The 15,411-nt window shown below is 41.2% G+C and overlaps 1 protein-coding gene across 1 annotated transcript in view; it reads left to right on the forward strand.

Annotated features, from left to right (window-relative positions):
* The first annotated feature begins 1,168 nt into the window (after nt 1–1,168).
* The window catches only part of MRPL48 (mitochondrial ribosomal protein L48), a 50,752-nt gene continuing 36,509 nt past the window's right edge, over nt 1,169–15,411 (forward strand). The window contains exons 1-3 of the mRNA XM_021704639.1: nt 1,169–1,261; nt 9,787–9,839; nt 13,489–13,526. Coding sequence (XP_021560314.1) covers nt 1,241–1,261; nt 9,787–9,839; nt 13,489–13,526 — 112 coding nt within the window. The 5' untranslated portion in view covers nt 1,169–1,240. The remainder of the gene's footprint in view (nt 1,262–9,786; nt 9,840–13,488; nt 13,527–15,411) is intronic.

Below are 15,411 nucleotides of genomic sequence, written 5' to 3' on the forward strand. Positions count from 1 at the left end.
ATCCCCTTCACCTATTTCGCCCATCCACACCCACCTCCCCTCTGGACCACCAATTTGTTCTCCATATTTAAGAGTCTGTTTTGTTTTTTAGATTCCACATATAAGTGAAATCATATGATAGTTGTCTTTCTCTTTCCGACTAATTTCACTTAGCATAATATCCTCTAGGTCCATCCACGTTGCGGCAAATGGCTTTGCCCATTTTAAAATTGAGTTGCTTGTTTTCTTGCTATTGAGTTAAATTCCTTATATACTTTGGATATTAACCCCTTAACAGATGTATGGTTTGCAACTGTTTTCTCCCATTCTGTAGGTTGTCTCTTCACTCTGTTGATTGTTTCCTTTGCAGCACAGAAGCTTTTTAGTTTGATGAAAATCTCTATGAGCCACTTAAGGGCAGGGACCATGTATTATTCATCTCTGTATTCCCAAGATTCAATCAAAGGACTGGCACAAAGTCATGCTAAGTAAATGGTTAATGTGTTTAAAGTAAGTAATTGAATGTGCAGTGACATTATTATCTCATATGAGAAGAGGTGTGTCCTTTGCGTAAAGGAGACTGAGTTTGAAACTGGGCTCTGCTTCAGTTGGTTGGCCCCAGACAAGTCTCTTAACCTCTCAGAATATCTTTATATGTAAAATCAAGTGATAATATTTCACTAACAGGCTTGTGAGGAAAAAATTAAGTGATGCTCTGAGCATAATGCATTGCACATAATGGTCAGTCAGTAGAAAGTAGTTATTATCAATTATTATGAGGCAATTGACTGTCAGAAAAGCTCACTTAGGGCCAATCAGCTTTTAAATCAAGGTTAGAAGTCTGCTCTCCATGTCCTGTGCTAGCTACTGGAATGAATTAATCAGGATCTCAGTCCTTGGGGAACTCACAGTCAAACATGTGAAAGAGACAGTAACAAATAATACACAGTATGGTGGTTGACATAGCAGAATCGTGTGCAAAGCATGGGGACAACACAGAGGTGGCAATTAATTCTGCCTGGAAGAATTGCTGTGAAGGTGACACTTAAGCTCTAGCGAGGGCGGAGTCTGGAGAGTTTTCTAGCTACTGAGTCTCAGAAGCTACCGGAACCAAGGTGCTGCGGGGATTGAGTGAGTCTCGGTCGCATAGTGTTACTGGACACGGTTGAGGAGTTCCGTCAGTGTTTTCAGACGCCCGGGGATCGCTGCAGCTTGGGCGGGTCTTCAGCTTACACACAGTTACCGGCCGCAGCAGCAAAGGATGAACGGAGCTCTGGGAAAGGTAACGTAGGTTCCACGCACGCTGGGCGCGGCGGAGGTGGTGGGGAGAGTAGAGCTGGGAGGTGGCAGCCCGGCTATCACCGCCTCTGCAGACATCCGGGTATGAGACACCGGCGAGAACAAGGCTCTCCCGGCAGCACACGCGGCGTCTTGTAGTCAAGGGTTGTGTTCCCTCCACTCCTTTCCGGGCGCACTCGGAGGCGCTTACCCGTGGGCCCAGCCCCCTCCACCAGCCACCCTCGCCGCCCATTGGCCTGGAAAGAGAAGAGCCCCGCAGTGGGAATCTCGGAACCAGGATCAGTGCGGATAATCTGTCTGACCTTGAGCAGGTCATTTTATTTTTGCGCTTTCAGAGTGTTTTCTAAGTATACCATTCTGACTCCGTGACCTGATTGGGATGTGAGGCTACTTAGCGATAGGAAAGGGGTAATATACTAAATTTTTACTTACAAAACCTTAAACGACTGCAGTAAAACCGTCTGAATCACGATAAATGCATTCCTTGGTCTTCCCTTTCCCTCTTAACAGATTTCAGTTGTGTTCTTTTGGTTGTATAATGCTGCTCAGAATGATGACTTACTTTCAGCAATTTATGTTAAAATTTTATTTTAGGCATTAATTGTAGAATATTTATGTCCATGATATATAGGTCAGCATGATCTTTGCTGCTCATGGATCTACCAGTAGTTATCTTGGGGTGGTCCCTGAATATCTTTAGGCTTGTTTCCTTAATGGCTTAAGCCTTACTTTATGAAATAACTCACTAATACTCACCTTAGTTTAATTATGAGAATTTAGCCAGATATGGTGAAAGGATAATAGAAAAAAAATCAGGAAGTTTCAAAATTCCACTGTTAAAGATGGTCAGATTGGTGACTCCATGCTCCTGCTCTATTGGCTTCGATTCTGAGGACTGCTGAAAGGGAGGCATAAGTTTTCAAGGAATACTGTTTCCTACCCTTCCATACTACAGGAGAGTCCATGTAAATGTGTCATTAGGGCATCACCTAAAGATAAAAGGGCAGATAGGGCCTCTCCAAGTCTGATGCCACTGCTGCCTGCCTTTGTTACTGATTTTATTCTTCCCCTCTGCCCTCACTTGAAGTGCCCTCACCCTTCTCACCACCTATCCAAATGCTCCATCCTTCAACACCCAGCTCAGTTCTCATCTTTTCCATAAAACCTCTCTGACTACTTTGGCTAAAGTGACTGTTTATTTTCTGAACTACCTGGTATTATCTCTTGGCATCTAATCATATGTAGTCTTGTGACCATCTTTGTCCAGCCTGTCTGGAAGTGTTAATACTTTACATTTGTAAGAAAAACCCAGGGGGGTGCCTGGATGGCTCAGTTGGTTAGGTGTCTGCCTTCGGCTCAGGTCATGGTCCTGGAGTCCTGGGGTCAAGCCCAGGTCAGATTCCCATGGGGAGCCTGCTTCTCCCTCTCCCTCTGCTGCTCCTCCTGCTTGTGCTCTCTCTCAAATAAATAAATAAAATCTTAAAAACAAAACAAAACAAAACGAAAAACCCAGGGGATTTGCATCAGACCTGGGTTCTATATCTTGCTATGTATATGACTTTAGGTGGGTTATTTGACCTCTCTGTGCTTCAGTTTCTTTTTCTTTTTCTTTTTTTAAAGATTTTATTTATTTATTTATTTATTTATTTATTTATTTATTTATTTGAGAGAAAGAGAGAGAGAGAAACAGCATGAGAGGGGAGAGGGTCAGAGGGAGAAGCAGGCTCCCCGCTGAGCCGGGAGCCCGATGTGGGACTCAATCCCAGGACTCCGGGATCATGACCTGAGCCGAAGGCAGTCGCTTAACCAACTGAGCCACCCAGGTGCCCCTGTGCTTCAGTTTCTTATCTGTAAAATGCAGATGATAATGCCACCATTAGAATCATTGTAACAATTATAGAAGATAATGTAAATAATAGTACTTGTAAGGTGTGAAGGACTATATATGCAGGAATATGAATATTATTATTTTCTTTTTTTTAGGAATATGAATATTCTACAGTTTATATGCTGCTTTCATTTTCATAATTTCATTTGATTTTCGTAGGCACAACAAATGAGGAAATGGAAGCTACTGGCAGTGTCTGGTACATAATAGTTCTCAGATGTCCTACTGAATGCCTGAATTAATGAATGCTTTTTTTTTTAATAGGTCAACAGCCATTTAAGTGAGCCATAGAGCTGAGACTGGAGCCTATTGTTTCTATCTTTCCTAAGACCCCACTGCTTTTCCTTTTTTGAGTATTTCACATTTCATTAATTTGGTAATCTTGGTTTTCCTCATCTGTGAAATGAGGAATGAAAACCTTCCTTGACCTTCCAATTTGCCAATCCTTCCCTTTCCTATACAACCCATTACACTGATCTCACATTGCAATGTAATAAATAATTTGCACATCTACTGTCTTCACTAGAAGGATTTGAGGGTAGGCAACTATATATTTTTTTATATGTATATGTACCCAACTTACAGTGTACTTGGCCTGAAGTAGATACCTTATAAATATTGAGTGAATCAGTGACTGAACAAAAGTTGACATTACATGTAAGTACATGCTAGAGCTGGGACTAGAACTTCAAACTCTTAGCTCAGTACTCTTTCCTTGGGAGCCCAAGATGTTTTTAGCTTACAGTCCTTTCACATTTTAAATGAATGAAAAGCCCAGCTTTACTGGAATAAAACTGGGTGGAATCGCATACTTCTTTGGCTCAGCAGAAGTAGTAAGTAGAAGTAGTGTTAAGACCATAATGCTGGTATTCATCAAACCTCAGAAAACATACTGATCAATCAGGATGGCAGGATGATGTCTGTGGAAGTTAGAATGCACCAGGGAATGAGTAATGACTCACCTGATGAGTTACCTTACACAGAAAATGGGTGGTCCTGGAGTATTTAGCTTAGGTCTGGATGTCACTCACCCTGAGATAACTGTTCTTTCCTCAGGGATTACCATATCTCTGAACCACAGGATATGGTTAAGGGAGGGGAGCTCAACTGTGGTCTAGAAATACTATTTAATCTGCAACTAAATCAGATACTAAAAGACTTTGTAATTATGTGTGCAATATGCTTAACCTAATATTGGCCGGCATAAAAGGCAGGGAAGGCAATAAGGAGCCCTGGGAGACAGCCATCATACCTTGGCCAGTACTTCCCCTCTCTGGAGTTAGAGCAGATCACAAAAGGTATGCCAGAAGGAGCAACCTTGGGGACTGATCTCATAGTAAGCTGTTTTCAAGTGAAAACACTGAAGGCTAACATGGAGCAGAGTTCATATGAGCAAATTGCAGTGAGGACTGAAGCAAATGACAAACCCAACAGACATGAATTAGGAGGACATAAGATGCGAAATAGGAGGACACAAATTTCAGGATGCATAGAAGGTCAGGGAGTCCAGGAGCCCAGGAAAATGGTCAAGAAGTTGGCTATATCCTGGTCACTATTAGATGTAAATTCTGCAGGACAGGGATATTTTACTATTTTGTTTATGGTTTTACCTTCAACACCTGTCACATAAGGGTACATATTGTTTAATAAATGAGCTGAACGATCACCACCATTATCATCACTGCTACGAATTTGATCATTAATGATGTGCCTTGCACTTGCTAAGTCCTTTTCATATATTAACATATAATTGTATCAAGAATTCTATGAGGTAAATATTTTTATAACCTCTTTAAAGATAAGGAGCGGCACCTGGGTGCCTCAGTTGGTTGCGTGTCCGACTCTTGGCTTTGGCTCTGGTCATGATCTAGGGGTTGTGGGATTGAGCCCCTCGTCAGGCTCTACGCTCAGTGGGGGAGTCTGCTTGGGATTCTGTCTCTCTTCTCTCTTTGCCCCACCCAGAGTAAATAAATAAATCTTAAAAAAAAATAAAGCTAAGGAAGTGAGGTTTGGAGGGATTTATTAATTCAATCAGGAGATATTTACTGACCACCCACAGTGTGCCAGAGAGTATGGTAGATGTTGGGATGTAGCAGTTTCCTGTCTTTATGGAGCTTGTATTCTTAGCAAAAGAGACAGGCTAATTAAACATATAATTACTTAACTAATTGTGATAAGTGCCACAAAAGAAATAATCTGGGTGCCATGTGAGTGTGTAACAGCAGGATCCAAGTAAGTCTGAGCAGTAAGGAAAGTTTTCTTGAGGATGCTACATGACTAAAATGTAAAGAATGATAGAATTTAAAAAGAGAGAGTATGTGCAGAGGCCCCGAAATGAGAACATATTTGAAGTTCCAGAGGTCCCAGAAGAAATTGGGAGGGAGAGAAGCAGTGGGGTTTGGATCAAGGGAGAGTATGCAGAGAAATATGGGGATGAGACTTGGGGAGAGGGTAGGGGATTGGACTTAACATTTTAGGTAACCACAGGTATTTCTAAACAATTTAGCCCTGGAGGAAAGTAGGATATAGGGCTTAACAAAGCTCAACTGTGGCCTAGAAATACAATCCAGCAGTTATGCTAGAAGGCCAGATATTTCTTTCTTTTCTTTCTTTTTTAAAAAATTGAGATATAATTCACATACCATAATATTTACCCTTTTAAGATGGACAATTCAGTGGTTTTTGCTCGTCCCAGTTCTGGTCATCTTATGTAAATTAGATCATACATATGTGAGGCCAAGTATTCCTTATGGGATTTGCCAAAGATCATACAACTATTAAAATGGAAGTTTTGATATTCAAACCCAGGTCTAAGTTCCATAAAGACTCAGTGAAAGACAGACTCTGACAGTCAACCTATTAAACATATTAAGAAGAGACTTGGCCAAAGGGAAAACTATAAACAAAAGCAATCTTGAAAGAACTTAGGAAAAGGTCAGCTAGAACACCACTAGCCAGCTGTGTGCTTTAGGCACATTAATTCACCTTTCCGAGCTTTGGTTTCCCCACAGTAAAATGGGGGTAGAAAAACCTACCTCACAGAATGGTTGTGAGGATTAAAGGAAATGATGTTTGGGTGCCTGGGTGGCTCAGTTGGTTAAGCGTCTGCCTTCAGCTCAGGTAATGATCCCAGGGTCCTGGGATCGAGTCCCGCATCGGGTTTTCTCTCTCCCTCTGCCTGCCCACCCCCGCCTTGTGCTCTCTCTCTCTCTGTCAAATAAATAAATAAAATATTTTTAAAAATAAATAAAAAAATAAAGGAAATGTTTGGCAGATAGCAGGTACTCAACAAATGGTAGGATTATTGATATTATTATTAGCATATGAATTTCACTAATTGGTATTACTCTTTGGAGAGGTAGTGTGGTAGAATGGAACACATGGGCTTTGGATTCAATCAGCCTTGGGTTTGAATTCTTGGCACCTCTTATCAAACCTATAACTTTGGGGAATTTTCCTAAGCCTCTGTTTTTTCCTCTATAAATTAGAGGGAATTATCTCAATTATGCTTCTATCAGAGGATTAGTGTAAAGATGAACTGAAATAGTATGTGTAAAGTGATGAGCACAAAGGATATACTCAATAAGCGATAGTAACTGCTATTTTAAATATTTGTTAATACACAAATGTACTCTGTTAATACTTATAAAACAGCTTTCAGTTGCCTGCCTCATGGGTCCCTGACTCACCTGGGGCTCAGGTGTGTGAAGCTAGTCAGACAGTATAGATTTGGCCCCATGACTTCAGTCTTTGGTAGCTGTGCAGTCCCCCTGTTCTTGGCTCCTGAGCTCATGGCACAAGTATTTTTGTAACCCACTGCGGCAGCTGTGTCCCCATTCATTCATTCACTAGCATCACCATCCTCCTCTTCTATTTGCTGCAGGGCTATAGCCGCTCTTCATTTGCTGACTGGGAGGAGCGGGTATTTGTGGATATAGTCCCAAAATAGATTACTTTTGTTCTGATAAATAATGCCGAGCATTGCAGGGAAGAGGAAGCACATTTCCCAGAGCTGAAAGGGAGAGTTCACACCACAATTTGAATGTCTTCCAGAAAGTTGTCAACCCTTAAGCCTGGCTTTTAGATAATTAAATCCTTTGCTTTTGTAGAGACTCAGAGATCTGAGTGATTAAAGTGAGGAAAAAATCAGTGTCATCTAGATCTTTCTTTCCATTCAATTCCTCTTCTGTATGAAGTGACCCACTTAAGAATATATTCTGGGGGTGCCTGGATGGCGGAGTTGGTTAAGCATCTGACTCTTGGTTTTGGCTCAGACCCTCTCCCTATGCCCTGCCTCCCACTTGCGTGCATGCTCTATTTCAGATAAATAAATAAATCTTTAAAAAAAAAATTGGAGCAGGGGAAGGGAACAGTTTGAGCAAATTTAGGAAAAGTCTCCCAGAGAATGTGAGGTCACGAAGATTGGAAAGGATATGAGTAGATGGAAGGAAGGGCAAAATGCATAGGCAATCCTAAAAACTGCAATTAAATCAGATACTAAAAGACTTTGTAATTATGTGTGCAATATGTTTAACCTAATATTGGCCAGCATAGAAGGCGGGAAAGGCAACAAGGAGCCCCGGGAGACAGGAGTTCCAGCCTCTAACCAGCATACCTTGGCCACTACTTCTCTGGAGTTAGAGCAGATGAGTCTAAGGTTCCTCCAGGCCCGAGATCTATCAAGCATGACAAACAGAATAGAGATGAGTGAACAGAATATAGATATTTTAAAAGATTTATTTATTTATTTTAGAGAGAGAGGAAGAGAGAGAGCAAGTGAGCGTGGGGGGGGAGGGGCAGAGGGACAAGGAAAGAGAGAATCTCAAGCCAACTCCCTTAGTTGTCATCCCCACCAGCTCAGACTCTACAGCTCTAGGCAGCCGCTTACCTACTTTCCCTATAGATTTGCCTGTTATGGGTATTTCATATAAATGGAGTCATACAATATTTGGCTCTTGGTAACTGGTTTCTTTCACTTAGCATAATATTTTCAAAGTTTGTCTTTGTTGTTACATTTTGTTTTTATATTTCCTTTAATATTCAACAGAGCAATTGGCATATACTAGCCTTTTTTTTTTTTTTTTTTTTATTTATTTGACAGAGCGAGACAGCGAGAGAGGGAACACAAGCAGGGGGAGTGGGAGAGGGAGAAACAGGCTTCCCACTGAGCCGGGAGCCCGATGTGGGACTCGATCCCAGGACCCTGGGATCACGACCTGAGCCGAAGGCAGTCGCTTAACCAACTGAGCCACCCAGGCGCCCTATACTAGCCTTTTTAAAAATAAAATTTATTTTAGAATAGATTATTTGTTTATTTATTTATTTATTAAAAGACTTTATTTATTTATTTGTCAGAGAGACAGAGAACGCACACACACAAGCAGGGGGAGGGCAGGCAGAGGGAGAAGCAGGCTCTCCTCGGAGCAGTGAGCCCAATGCAGGACTCGATCCTAGGACCCTGGGATCATAACCTGAGCTGAAGGAGAGGCTAACTGAGCCACCCAGGCGTCCCTAGAATAGTTTTAGAATTACAGATAAGTTGCAAAAATAGTACAGAGAATTCCCATCTACCTCACATCTAGTTTTCCCTATTGCTATCTTACATTAGTATGGTAGACTTTTCATAATTAATGAACTGATATTGATATATTATTATTAATTAAAGCCCATACTTTATTCATATTTCTCTCATTTTTTAAAATCTAATGTCATTTTTCTGTTCCAGGATTCCATCCAGGATATTATATTACATTTAGTCATCATGTCTCCTTAGGCTTCTCTTGTCTGTGACAGTTTCTCAGACCTTCTTTTGTTTTTGTGTAATAGGATTTTAACAGATACATGTTGAAGGGATTTAAATTGTTACCCTTAGAGGACAGGATTTTCTCTTCATGTCATGGAGCCTTAGGACATTTAGTGTTTATTATCTAGTTGCTTTAGAAAAAGACCTCTATATTAAACACTCCCGTAGGAAAGCTATATCACTGATGTTTCGAGTGCACAGGGTGGAGTGAGTTTGAAAGAGTGGGATTGGGGGGAACTTAGGGAGGGAAGCCGCCCCTGCTACTGCCTCCTCTCATTATTACTGTTTTGTTGATATTGGTGTCATTATTATTATTGAGACAGTGCCCTGTAACAGAGGCATAGCCTTTGGAGTAAAACAGTTCCCTTAGCCGCTTCTTAGCTATAATTTCTCGGAATATAAACTCTGTGGGCCTCCGTTGTCTTACCTGTAAAATTGTCTTGCAGTGTTTGAGAATTAGGAAAGAGTAAAGGCCCTTGCATGGTGCCTGTGCTTGGCAGATGCATAATTGTTGGTTGGTAGTAGAAAAAAATAGATCACGTTGGAAAAGGAAAATAAGGTAAAAAACAACAACAAAAAGGCAGCATGGAAGGGGGACTTCTGTTTTTTAGCATTTTCTGTAGTGGGTGGAGTAAGAGCAAAGATGACCTTGGTCTGCCTACATGTTCAGTATTAACTGAAGGATAGCTTCTTTGCTAGACAAGAGGCTTTGGGTCCTTTTTGGTTTGTGTACTTTGGGTTTCTAGCCTTTTTTTGAAGAAGTGCTTGGAAGGCTATGAATAATTAAAATTGTCCTAACATGGCTATTTTGCTGTAGATGCTGTGTCTGAGGAACGATACCATTTTTAAGCCAGCCTTTTCTCTCTTAAGGTAAGGATATTAATAACAGTGGTTAAATATAGCTAATATTTGCATTCTGCTAGGTAGTTCACCCAGCATTTTTCTTTCATCATCTCCACTTGCATGTCTGTTAAGCATTTCAAACATTAACTCCCCCGCCATCTTGCTCTTTCCCCATTCTCAGTAAATGACAACTCCATTCATCTAGTTGCCCAGGCCAAAGTCCTTGGAGTCATCCTTAACACTGTTATTTCTGTCCCTCTACATCCAATTCTTTAACGAATCCTCTCAGCTCTACTTTTGAAATATATACAGAATCAAACCATTTCTCAGCTCCAGTGTCAGGTCTCATGCTTTCTGTTTGGCTAAACTCCTTCTAATCTTTACTATCATCATTCTGCCTCCTAACTGATGCCACTGCTTTTACTTTTTTCTTCTGTCCTTCACACTAAAATCAGAGTGATTCTTTTTATTTTTTATTTTTAAAATCTCTTTTTAAAGATTTTATTTATTAACTTGAGAGCAAGAGAGAGAGAGAGAGTGTGTGAGCACGAGCAGGGGAGGGGCAGAAGGAGAGGAAGAAGCAGATTCCCCGCTGAGCAGGGAGCCCAACGCGGGGCTCAATCCCAGGACCCTGGGGTCACAACCTGAGCCAAAAGCAGACATTTAACCGACTGAGCCACCAGGCACCCCCGGAATGATTATTTTTAAAATAATCAAGTTAAAAAAAATAATCAAATTAGTTTATGTCACTTCTCTCTCAGAACTCTCCAATGGTCTCCCATCTTACTCAACATAAAATCTATAGAAAGGAAAATAAAATAAGATGAAAATTGAGAGAGAGGCAAACCATAAGAGATGCTAACTCTAGGAAACAAACTGAAGGTTACTGGAGGGGAGGGGGGATGGGATAATTGGGTGATGAGCATTAAGGAGAGCATGTGATGTAATGAGCACTGAGTGTTATATGCAACTGATGAATCACTAAATTCTACTTCTGAAACTAATAAAAAAAAAAAAAATAAAATCTACACTCCTTACCATATCCTACAAGGCTTTACACAATCTGTTCCCTCATCTGTGTACTACTACTTACTCAGCTTTAGTACACTGGCTCCCTTTCTAGTCCTTGAGGACTCTCCTACCCCAGGATCTTTGCCCATTCTTCCCTTAGATATCCATATGGCTCAGGGTGCCTGTCTGGCTCAGTCAGTAGAGCATGCAACTCTTAATTTTGGAGTCATGAGTTCAAGGCCTGTGTTGGGTGTGGAGCCTACTTAAAATTTAGGGGCATCTGGGTGGCTCAGTCAGTTGAATGTCAGACTCTTGATTTTGGCTCAGGTCATGATCTCAGGGTCATGAGATTGAGCCCCACGTCTGGTTCCATGCTCAGGGTTCCATGCTCAGCACGGAGTCTGCTCGTCCCTCTCCCTCTGCTCCTGCCCCCATGTGCTCGCTCGCGCACATACACGCTCTCTCTCTCTCTCAAATAAATAAATCTCCTGGGGCGCCTGGGTGGCTCCGTCGTTAAGCGTCTGCCTTCGGCTCAGGTCATGATTCCAGGGTCCTGGGATCGAGCCCCGCATCGGGCTCCCTGCTCGGCGGGAAGCCTGCTTCTCCCTCTCCCACTTCCCCTGCTTGTGTTCCCTCTCTAGCTGTCTCTCTCTCTCTCTCTCTCTGTCAAATAAATAAATAAAATCTTAAAAAATAAAATAAAATAAATCTTTAAACAAAATAAAAAAAAATGGTATCCATATGGCTTGACCCCCCCTTACTTCATTCAGGTTTGTGCCCAGATGTCATCTCATCAGAGAGATCTTCCCCGACTACCCTATGTAAAATAGTGCCCCCTCCCCCCATCAATTTTTATTCCCTTCCCTTACTTTATTTTTCTTTGTTGCAGGTATCACCACCTGAGACATTCTGTAAAGATGTATATGTAAAGTTATTTAAATTGTCTTCCCTACCTGCCCCCTAGAATATAAGCATCATGCAGCTAAGGATTTTGTTAGTCTAGTTTACTGCTGTATCCTTAGAGCCTAGAATGCTGCCTGGCACATAGTAGGCATTTAATAAATATTTGTTTAATGAGTGAATAGATTCTCACAGTGACCTGCTGAAACGGGTCATATTATCTTAATTTTATACATAAATAACTGAGGTCCAGAGAGGTAAATTAATTGCGCTAAGATGACATAGCTAATGTGAGTTGGAATTAGAATTCAAACCCAAGTTTTTTTTCCACTGCCTTGCACATACAGTTTGCGACTCCCCACTGTTTTACTCTCAATGGTAAGGAAAGGCATTTGGTAGTTTATTTCTCGATTCAGCAGATAATCACTGAGTGTCTTACATGTAGCAGCCATATGATATAAAACAATGAATTGTATATCTCCCTGGACTGCATGGCACCCATGAATCTGCATGATTTCTTTAATCCTTTACATTTATTGAAGCCTCTCTACTACTATTCCTTTACATCATAATCTATTTTCCCCACCATTGATCAGTCAACTATTCAATAAGTACTTACTATAGCACCACGCTTACTTATTATAGAACCATTTTACATGTTCTCTCTAATTTTTACAAAAATATACAGGACAAATATAGGTAACATCATTTTACAAAAGAGGAAACTGGCTCAGAGAGTTTAAGATAGATTCAGTCCCATGAGATTATACTATTATTATCTGCATTTTAAAGATGAGATAACTGAGTTACAGAGATATAAAAGAACTTACCAAAGGTCACAGTTTGGAAATGGTACAGTCAGCATTTAACCACAGATCTGCTTGTCTCCAAGTTGTGCCACAATTTAGTTTCAAAACTTCTGCAGGATGCTGAACTAAAATACTCTGATAACCTAATGAGCCAAACAGAGCCGTATTATTCTCCTCCATATTCTTTGACTTCTGTATTCAGTCTGGCTCTCATTGCTGTTCCTTCCTCTCTACCCTCCTTGTAAGCTTCTGCAAGAACCACCGCACTGGTTCTCTTGCCTCAGTCTCACCTCTTCCCATCCATTGCTCACCTGCTGCCAGGGTTAACTTCCTAAAACCTAAACTTGATCCTAGCACTCCTATGCTTAAAATCTGCTAGGAGCTTCCCAGTGCCTATACAGAGTAAATACCAAACTCCTTAGCACAGCGTATAACCTTCTTATAACCTGGCCCTTGATTACCTCTTTCACTAACCTCCCTTTTCCCTGCTGCTTCAGTTACACTCATATCCAGCTGGTTGCTGTTCCCCGAACATACCACTTTCATACCTCTGCCTAGAATGCTTTTCCTTAAGGCTAAATAACCGAGAATAGTTCTGCATTTTTAAAACTCAGGTCAAACGGTTTTACTCCCCCAGTGGAAATGACCACACTTTACTTTGTGTTCTACCAAATCTTGTACAAGATTTTGTTCTGGATCAGCACTAGATTATAGATCACATATGTTTACATATCTCTCTCCTAAATTGACCATAAATACAGACATTTTACTTATTTTTGCATCCTCAGGATGTCTGGCACATAATAGGCATTTAATAATGTTTATGGAAAGAGGGGAAGGAAGGAATAAGGAAATATCTAGCATTGACTTCACCTTAATGAGAAGCATACAAGTTTTGGTAACTGTGTAGATTAAATATGGGTTTCTAATTTTATTCAACATACTCTTCTTTTTAGGGTCAGCACTTCAAGAGAAAATCCCATCTGTTCTGCAGGTATGTGGTTATTTCCTGATATGGTCTGCTTGCTTTAAGTGACCCTCTAACACTCTGTAATAATTTTGTCTAGAAAGATTCCTAACATGTCTCTGAGAAGAGTGGCTGGGACCACATTCCACCTCTCACATGGAATAGGACAAGGGCAGGAATATAAAGTGGTGGTTAAGAGCAAGAGCTCTTTTAGTAAGTTTGGTTCCCAGCTCTCCCACATACTTAACTCTGTGACCTTTGGCTACCTCTCCATACCTTGCTTTCCTCACTTAAAACAATGAGGATAATTATAGTACAAACTACAGTGAATTTAAAGATTCACTGAGGTATGGGTGCCTGGGTGGCTCAGTTGGTTAGGCGACTGCCTGCGGCTCAGGTCATGATCCTGGAGTCCCAGGATCAAGTCCTGTATCAGGCCCCCTGCTCAGTGGGGAGTCTGCTTCTCCCTCTGACCCTCCCCCCTCTCATGTGCTCTCTCTCTCTCATTCTTTCTCTCAAATAAATAAATAAAATCTTTAAAAAAAATAAAGATTCATTGAGATATAAGACATTAAGTTAGTTATTATAGTTATAATCGCTACTATTTCAGACCTCTCTTTTATGCCCATCATCTACTAGGCAAGGGCTTTTCATGTAGTATTTTGCCCAAAATAAATGTCCATTCAATCTGATTAACTCCATGAATTTCAGTCTGTTTCAACCCAGTTACTTGCCCTTTCTGCTTTGTCTGTTATGTGAGAAATTTCAAAATAGTTGTTTGATTTTTTTTTTTTTTAAGATTTTATTTATTTATTTGAGAGAGAGAGAGGGAACACAAGCAGGGGGAGCAGGAGAGGGAGAAGCAGGCTTCCCGCCGAGCAGGGAGCCCAATGCGGGGCTCGATCCCAGGACCCTGGGATCATGACCTGAGCCGAAGGCAGACGCTTAACTGACTGAGCCACTGAAGCACCCCTAGTTGTTTGATTTTAATGACATCTGTCATTTGCCTAAAGAGTATCAGAGGAAGGGTGCCTGGGTGGCTCAGTCGTTAAGCGTCTTGATCAGGTCAGGTCATGATCTTGGGGTCCTGAGATCGAGTCCCACATGGGGCTCCTTGCTCAGCAGGGAGTCTGCTTCTTCCTCTCCCTTTGCCCCTCCTCCCCACTCGTACTTTCGCTCTCTTTCTCTCTAAAATAAATAAATAAAATCTTAAAAAAAAAGCAGTTTCAAAGGGAAAGGAATGGGAAACAAGAAGGAAACTAATGGGGTAGGGGGATGGGTTAGCCTGGTGATGGCTATGAAGGAGGGCACGTATTGCATGGAGCACTGGATGTTATATGCAAACAATCATGGAACACTACATCAAAAACTAATGATGTGGGGCGCCTGGGTGGCTCAGTCATTAAGCGTCTGCCTTTGGCTCAGGTCATGATCCCGGGGTCCTGGGATCGAGCCCCGCATCGGGCTCCCTGCTCTGCGGGAAGCCTGCTTCTCCCTCTCCCACTCCCCCTGCTTGTGTTCCCTCTCTTGCTGTGTTTCTCTCTGTCAAATAAATAAACAAAATCTTTAAAAAGACAAAAAACAAAAAAACTAATGATGTACTGTATGGTGACTAACGTAACATAATAAAAACAAAAAAACAAAAAAGAAGGAAACTAACAATTACCTAGTGCCTCATAATGCCAGGCAGTACAGAAGAGGTTTTACATCTGTTAATTTTTTCAGAAGATGGCAACAGTATGTAGAGCATCACCATTTCTCCCAGCCCCAAAGCCCAGCATCTCAAAATATGGACTTTTTACTTATTCATTCTCCCAACGAACATTTATTATACGATGATGTGTTTTAGGTGCTGGGGATACGAAATTGAGAGGATACAGTCCTTGCCTTTTGGAAGCTTATAGTCTTAAAA

This window comes from Neomonachus schauinslandi, chromosome 11 (assembly GCF_002201575.2).
Source record: "Neomonachus schauinslandi chromosome 11, ASM220157v2, whole genome shotgun sequence".
Taxonomy (NCBI): domain Eukaryota; kingdom Metazoa; phylum Chordata; class Mammalia; order Carnivora; family Phocidae; genus Neomonachus; species Neomonachus schauinslandi.